The sequence below is a fragment of the Oncorhynchus nerka genome, linkage group LG5 (assembly GCF_034236695.1).
Source record: "Oncorhynchus nerka isolate Pitt River linkage group LG5, Oner_Uvic_2.0, whole genome shotgun sequence".
Lineage (NCBI taxonomy): Eukaryota > Metazoa > Chordata > Actinopteri > Salmoniformes > Salmonidae > Oncorhynchus > Oncorhynchus nerka.
In genome coordinates this window covers 37,589,230-37,597,055 of record NC_088400.1, presented here as the reverse complement: position 1 = coordinate 37,597,055, position 7,826 = coordinate 37,589,230, and the positions used below count along the sequence as shown (strand labels likewise).

Below are 7,826 nucleotides of genomic sequence, written 5' to 3'. Positions count from 1 at the left end.
CTTTTGATACTTAAGTATATTTAAAAACAAACACCTTTACTTTATATTTTTATATTAAGTTTAACAATTGGGTACTTTTTTCCACTACTGGCTACAGCCTACCCATAAATACATTGTGAAGCATTTGCAAGTACAAGGCTGGCAGGGACACTAGACTGGCAGGGACATTATGCGCTCAGCATTTAAACAATATTTAGTTGTATTAAATCATTATAGTCTATAAATTGCACATATAGACTGTGACTTAATTAGAATTAAATACAAATGAAACTAAAAATGCCTTATTATGCTCCCTCTACAGTGCCTGGAGAGCAGTGCAGCAACGGAGAATACCCTCTCAGCGCTTGCAGAGCCACTGGCGATACTAAACACTCTTACATGCTGACCAGGGGCCTGTTGCACAAAAGTAGAATTAAGACATCCGGGATAAATTACTCAGCTGAGCTCAATGAAGCCAAAACATGTGCGTCCAGGCTTAATTGGTTGCACAAAGACCAAGCCAGGATGAGCAGACACGGATTCATTAAGCCAGGTGAAACCAATCCTGGATAGGTGCGCGCTCACGGCTCACTCAAATAGACCCCGCCACAGATCACAGATTAACTGATTTACCATGGCAACTAGAGCCGCGTACTTTTCCCCGTCGGAAGCACAAATCCTCATGGAGGCATACGAGGAGGTAAAAGATATAATTAAGAAGAAAGGCAACACCGCCACAGTGATAAAGCAAAGAGAAAAAGCGTGGCAAAGTATTGCAGACCGCCTGAATGCGTAAGTAGTGCACAATTACACACTCACCGCTCCGCTGAAACATCACAATTACAATTCAAATATTTAATTCACATCTCCAAAAATGCAGTTGTACTGTAATTATGAAACGGTTAAATTTTTAATTGAAATGCACTGCAGATATGAGTGAAATTGTGTAAAGTAACTCCATCACACTGTATAAAGCTATGATACATTTTTTGATATTTTTACTGAAAACAAGACAAAAATACCAAGTAATTTTTTGCAGTGTGACTCCATTAAATGTGTGTGTGTGTGTAGATTAAACATGAACGGGCCAAAACGGACATGGCAGCAGGTCAAAATCAAATACAAGAACATTCTGCAGAATGGTATGGTCCCTGACTAATATTTAACAAAGCACAAGCATATATTGTACCCAGAAGGTGCCTGCTCACACATTGTCTGTACTGTTTTAGCAGTGAAAAAGAATACCCACAGACAAGGCACGGGTGGTGGGTCACCAAAGGCTGACCTTACCCCAGCAGAGGACATGGCCTTGGAGCTAAATAAAGGCAGGCCCGTCTTAGAGGGGATCCCTGGGGGGAAAGAGACGAGCATAGGTTCCTCCCAAGATGCCACCCGCTTCATTCAAGGTATGTCCTTCCATCTCTACATGGGATACAACCACATTCATATTGAATCAATTTGGACTGTCTGACTTTGGTTTACCTATTGCCTTGCAGTGCCTGGCAGCACTGTGTTCCTGTTAGAGCCACCAGCACAAGCACCAGACGATGCTGATCCAGTGAGTACTCCATCAAAGGCTTACTGTAGGCCTGGCATGTCTTGTCTACTAGCTTCAATATGAATCCGATTAAATGTGATAGGGTGAAGGCCCCAGTGCAGCAGCAACAGCACATGATGGAGACGATGATGAGGAGGAGACCATCTCTCTGGATTCCAGAAGGCATGAGGTATCATGTTAAGACTGTGAAAGTACTATTTACTCTACAATGGTGAGGAGTCCTCATCAAAATCAAAAAATCTAATTTTCTTTTACAGGACCCAGATGCTATACAGTGGGAAAACCAGCCTGGCAACATAGTGCGTATTAATAAAAGGACACCACATCCTGCCAAATTCCAGCTGCGCTAATTGTATTGTGTTCACAGAGCTCACAAGCTATCAGAAAGTTGTATGGCAACCACCTCCGGCGCCAAATAGAACTGGCAGACATAGACATTCAGTACAAGAAGAAAAATATGGAAAATCTTGCACTGGAGTCCGAAATAAAAAAGAGGACAATTAGGAAACTGGACCTTGAAATAAAAAAACTTGAGAGGGAGGTGAGATATGCCTTCAATGTACACTGTATGCTAACTGTAACACAAATGTATTAATCATTATTTTTCTTTCCTCCCCCAGCTCCAAGAAGATGACACAGCTCAAAATAAAAATTAGGTATATTCTCGTAAAGTCAAGTGAGCCATGACATATGAGCTCTTATTGTGAGCACACAGGACGGTGGCATCTTTCTAAGGTTTTTTTATTTTCCCAGCAATCAGTACAACCAAGTCATCGTTATAAGGCATCGCCCTCTTTTGCCCACCCCCCCAGCACCAGGTGTGGCCACTAGCCTATATGAAGGCCCAAAATTGTGTGTTCCTTTCTGCTCTGACAATGGCATGCCCATTCGTGCGAGATGTGGTGGATGAAGAAGCACTTGTGCTGAGGAGAGCCTTCAGGCGAGAAAGGGTCTTCAGGGACCGGTTGGACCCACTGGCCTTCCCTGATGACCATCTATATGAAAGATACAGGCTTTCTGCAGATGGCATCAGGTATCTATGCAGACTACTGGGTCCCAGGATTAAGCACCGCACTGCACGGAGCCATGCACTGAGTGTGGAGCAAATGGTTTGTGTGGCCTTGCGCTTTTTTGCTAGTGGAGCCTTCCTGTACTCAGTGGGGATGCAGAACAGCTGAACAAGGCCACAATTTGCTGCACAATAAGGAGTGTGTGTCTGGCTATCAAAGCATTAGCAGATGTCTTCATCTCCTTCCCTGGCCACAGAAGACTCTGTGACATCAAAGAGGAGTTCTATAGGATTGCAGGTAGAGGATCTACAAATTACAGGACAACTGTTAACACATAGTAGGATACTCATTACTTTGTGTGACAGGTTTCCCCAATGTCATTGGTGCAGTGGACTGCACACACATAAGGATAAAAGCCCCTCAGGTGCCCATGAGGCCGATTTTTGTGAATAGGAAATCCTTTCACAGCATTAATGTTCAGGTGAACATAACTTTTTGATATTGTCCATTGTGAACACTCTGCATTGCCAGTGATGTGCATTGATTGGTGTAATATTCCTCATCTTATGATTTCAGATGGTCTGCAATGCTGACTGTGTGATCAGCAATGTTGTGGCAAAATGGCCTGGCTCAGTCCATGACTCCAGAATCTTTCGGGCCTCTGAAATCTATCAGTGCCTATCACAAGGTAAGCCACACAACCCCTATTTATAACCATCATGGCTGTGTCAAGAATATCACTGTGTTTATGAGGTAGTAATGATGAGATTTTGTGTTGACAGGTGAATTCTCTGGTGTGTTGCTGGGAGACAGGGGGTATGGCTGCCAGCCTTTTCTCTGACACCTTTCACAGACCCCAGGAAGCACAGCAGGCCTACAACCATGCCCATGCCAGGACCAGGGCCAGAGTTGAAATGACCTTTGGCCTCCTGAAGGCACGCTTTCACTGCCTTCACAAATTAAGGGTCAGCCCTGTTAGGGCATGTGATATTACTGTGGCTTGTGCTGTCCTCCACAATGTGGCCTGCCTGAGGAAGGAGAGGGCCCCAGAGTGCCACCAGCCATGGACTGGGACAATCCGGCAATCTTCCCTGATGACGACAGTGGTCGGCTGCTGAGGGACCAATATGTGTTGAATTATTTTAGTTAGTATGTGTGCTTTCAATTTTGGTTAAATATGTCCTGCGGTGGCAGAGGAATTTGGGTTTTTTGGGTTCGTTTTTGGCCAATTTGGCCTCTTATGATGATTGTGCGGTATACTGTGTGTAATACAAGGTTGCAGGAGGCTACTGCATCCATTCATTTGTCTGTTCAGTTGATGTGTATGGATTTGTCCTGCATTTATTTTAGTGTGCAGACATGCAGGGTGTGTTATATACAGACCTTTGAATGTGTATGTATCATTTTGTATAATATGCTTGGATTCTGTGCTTTCCATCTTGTAGAGTCACTGTGACTTCAGTTTCGAAAGGAGCTGATGGTTTACCTGCTTTGTTTTGTCCTTATTCAATAAAGGAACATAATGTTACACATTGTGTTTTTATATTCATATGGAATGTGTATTTGTTTATATGACAGAGTACTAGGGCCACACTGAAGAAAAAGGATAAAGTCATACATTTATGAGGCTGGTTCTTTCTGCAGAAAAGCTACATATTGTTTTTACAGTTTTGATACTTATGACAATGTGATACTTAATATTCTGGCACATCAGCATGTCTTTGTTTATGAAACCATACTGAAGTACAATTTCACGAAATGCCCCACATCTGTCAATTTAACAACTGTCCTCCTTTAAAACTGGTTACAATATTATGACTTGTGTTTTTTTCCCCTCTGTGGCCCTAATATTCTATCATTTTATATATAGCCTTATAGTCTATGGGAAACTGTAAATTATCTAATGATAGCAACATCTAAAAATCATTTTTTATCCAAAATCATTGAAATTAATGATCACAAACGTTTAAATAATAACAGTGGGTCTAGTTATGTGATAACAATGTATAGTGAGCAGTGAAATAACTATTGGTTTCCATTTGTGGTGACTGCTGACTGACATTAGGGATGAGATTAAATAGATCCTGGAATTTAGCCTGGTCTGGAGCAGGCTAGCTCCACAGAATAAATCTCCATGGTAATTTATACCATAACATATCCTCCTGCCCCCTATCCATCTTTAGTGCAACCGGATTACGGATCAATTGAGCCAGGATCACCAAGATATCCTGGCTTAATCCCTTATCCTAGTTTTGTGCAACAGGCCCCGGGTCGGAAATCATTAAACAGCGTCGTGTCCGGCCTGGGGCCTGTTGCACAAAACTAGGATAAGGGATTAAGCCAGGATATCTTGGTGATCCTGGCTCAATTGATCCGTAATCCGGTTGCACTAAAGATGGATAGGGGGCAGGAGGATATGTTATGGTATAAATTACCATGGAGATTTATTCTGTGGAGCTAGCCTGCTCCAGACCAGGCTAAATTCCAGGATCTATTTAATCTCATCCCTAATGTCAGTCAGCAGTCACCACAAATGGAAACCAATAGTTATTTCACTGCTCACTATACATTGTTATCACATAACTAGACCCACTGTTATTATTTAAACGTTTGTGATCATTAATTTCAATGATTTTGGATAAAAAATGATTTTTAGATGTTGCTATCATTAGATAATTTACAGTTTCCCATAGACTATAAGGCTATATATAAAATGATAGAATATTAGGGCCACAGAGGGGAAAAAAACACAAGTCATAATATTGTAACCAGTTTTAAAGGAGGACAGTTGTTAAATTGACAGATGTGGGGCATTTCGTGAAATTGTACTTCAGTATGGTTTCATAAACAAAGACATGCTGATGTGCCAGAATATTAAGTATCACATTGTCATAAGTATCAAAACTGTAAAAACAATATGTAGCTTTTCTGCAGAAAGAACCAGCCTCATAAATGTATGACTTTATCCTTTTTCTTCAGTGTGGCCCTAGTACTCTGTCATATAAACAAATACACATTCCATATGAATATAAAAACACAATGTGTAACATTATGTTCCTTTATTGAATAAGGACAAAACAAAGCAGGTAAACCATCAGCTCCTTTCGAAACTGAAGTCACAGTGACTCTACAAGATGGAAAGCACAGAATCCAAGCATATTATACAAAATGATACATACACATTCAAAGGTCTGTATATAACACACCCTGCATGTCTGCACACTAAAATAAATGCAGGACAAATCCATACACATCAACTGAACAGACAAATGAATGGATGCAGTAGCCTCCTGCAGCCTTGTATTACACACAGTATACCGCACAAACATCATAAGAGGCCAAATTCGTCAAAAACGAACCCAAAAACCCAAATTCCTCTGCCACCGCAGGACATATTTAACCAAAATTGAAAGCACACATACTAACTAAAATAATTCAACACATATTGGTCCCTCAGCAGCCGACCACTGTCGTCATCAGGGAAGATTGCCGGATTGTCCCAGTCCATGGCTGGTGGCACTCTGGGGGCCCTCTCCTTCCTCAGGCAGGCCACATTGTGGAGGACAGCACAAGCCACAGTAATATCACATGCCCTAACAGGGCTGACCCTTAATTTGTGAAGGCAGTGAAAGCGTGCCTTCAGGAGGCCAAAGGTCATTTCAACTCTGGCCCTGGTCCTGGCATGGGCATGGTTGTAGGCCTGCTGTGCTTCCTGGGGGTCTGTGAAAGGTGTCAGGAGAAAAGGCTGGCAGCCATACCCCTGTCTCCCAGCAACACACCAGAGAATTCACCTGTCAACACAAAATCTCATCATTACTACCTCATAAACACAGTGATATTCTTGACACAGCCATGATGGTTATAAATAGGGGTTGTGTGGCTTACCTTGTGATAGGCACTGATAGATTTCAGAGGCCCGAAAGATTCTGGAGTCATGGACTGAGCCAGGCCATTTTGCCACAACATTGCTGATCACACAGTCAGCATTGCAGACCATCTGAAATCATAAGATGAGGAATATTACACCAATCAATGCACATCACTGGCAATGCAGAGTGTTCGTCAATGGACAATATCAAAAGTTATGTTCACCTGAACATTAATGCTGTGAAAGGATTTCCTATTCACAAAATCGGCCTCATGGGCACCTGAGGGGGCTTTTATCCTTATGTGTGTGCAGTCCACTGCACCAATGACATTGGGGAAACCTGTCACACAAAGTAATGAGTATCCTACTATGTGTTAACAGTTGTCCTGTAATTTGTAGATCCTCTTACCTGCAATCCTATAGAACTCCTCTTTGATGTCACAGAGTCTTCTGTGGCCAGGAAGGAGATGAAGACATCTGCTAATGCTTTGATAGCCAGACACACACTCCTTATTGTGCAGCAAATTGTGGCCTTGTTCAGCTGTTCTGCATCCCCACTGAGTACAGGAAGGCTCCACTAGCAAAAAGCGCAAGGCCACACAAACCATTTGCTCCACACTCAGTGCATGGCTCCGTGCAGTGCGGTGCTTAATCCTGGGACCCAGTAGTCTGCATAGATACCTGATGCCATCTGCAGAAAACCTGTATCTTTCATATAGATGGTCATCAGGGAAGGCCAGTGGGTCCAACCGTCCCTGAAGACCCTTTCTCGCCTGAAGGCTCTCCTCAGCACAAGTGCTTCTTCATCCACCACATCTCGCACGAATGGGCATGCCATTGTCAGAGCAGAAAGGAACACACAATTTTGGGCCTTCATATAGGCTAGTGGCCACACCTGGTGCTGGGGGTGGGCAAAAGAGGGCGATGCCTTATAACGATGACTTGGTTGTACTGATTGCTGGGAAAATAAAAACCTTAGAAAGATGCCACCGTCCTGTGTGCTCACAATAAGAGCTCATATGTCATGGCTCACTTGACTTTACGAGAATATACCTAATTTTTATTTTGAGCTGTGTCATCTTCTTGGAGCTGGGGGAGGAAAGAAAAATAATGATTAATACATTTGTGTTACAGTTAGCATACAGTGTACATTGAAGGCATATCTCACCTCCCTCTCAAGTTTTTTTTATTTCAAGGTCCAGTTTCCTAATTGTCCTCTTTTTTATTTCTGACTCCAGTGCAAGATTTTCCATATTTTTCTTTCTTGTACTGAATGTCTATGTCTGCCAGTTCTATTTGGCGCCGGAGGTGGTTGCCATACAACTTTCTGATAGCTTGTGAGCTCTGTGAACACAATACAATTAGCGCAGCTGGAATTTGGCAGGATGTGGTGTCCTTTATTAATACGCAC

General features: G+C 42.5%; 1 protein-coding gene and 2 long non-coding RNA genes across 4 annotated transcripts; 1 reads left to right on the top strand and 2 right to left on the bottom strand.

Moving 5' to 3' along the window:
• Positions 1–362: 362 nt before the first annotated feature.
• On the top strand, positions 363–3,752 carry LOC135571794 (uncharacterized). 2 transcript variants are annotated; one of them, XM_065018628.1, is made up of 11 exons: positions 363–1,121; positions 1,209–1,385; positions 1,476–1,537; positions 1,620–1,706; positions 1,795–1,836; positions 1,905–2,078; positions 2,158–2,193; positions 2,291–2,844; positions 2,913–3,028; positions 3,124–3,235; positions 3,330–3,752. In XM_065018628.1, exons 1-7 carry the CDS (start codon positions 1,058–1,060, stop codon positions 2,191–2,193), a joined length of 642 nt encoding a protein of 213 aa, XP_064874700.1. In that variant the 5' UTR covers positions 363–1,057; the 3' UTR covers positions 2,291–2,844; positions 2,913–3,028; positions 3,124–3,235; positions 3,330–3,752. The 2 variants fall into 2 exon arrangements, with proteins under 2 accessions (XP_064874700.1, XP_064874699.1); XM_065018627.1 differs by lacking the exon at positions 2,913–3,028 and having other exon boundaries at positions 2,158–2,844.
• Positions 3,753–5,570: 1,818 nt separating this feature from the next.
• LOC135571796 (uncharacterized) lies at positions 5,571–6,958 on the bottom strand. Its single transcript, XR_010463949.1, has 3 exons — positions 6,825–6,958; positions 6,433–6,544; positions 5,571–6,338 (listed from the first exon to the last, which is right to left on the bottom strand). It is a non-coding gene; the product is annotated as an uncharacterized LOC135571796 (long non-coding RNA).
• Positions 6,959–7,003: 45 nt separating this feature from the next.
• Positions 7,004–7,805, bottom strand: LOC135571795 (uncharacterized). Its single transcript, XR_010463948.1, has 3 exons — positions 7,584–7,805; positions 7,469–7,504; positions 7,004–7,373 (listed from the first exon to the last, which is right to left on the bottom strand). It is a non-coding gene; the product is annotated as an uncharacterized LOC135571795 (long non-coding RNA).
• Positions 7,806–7,826: the final 21 nt, after the last annotated feature.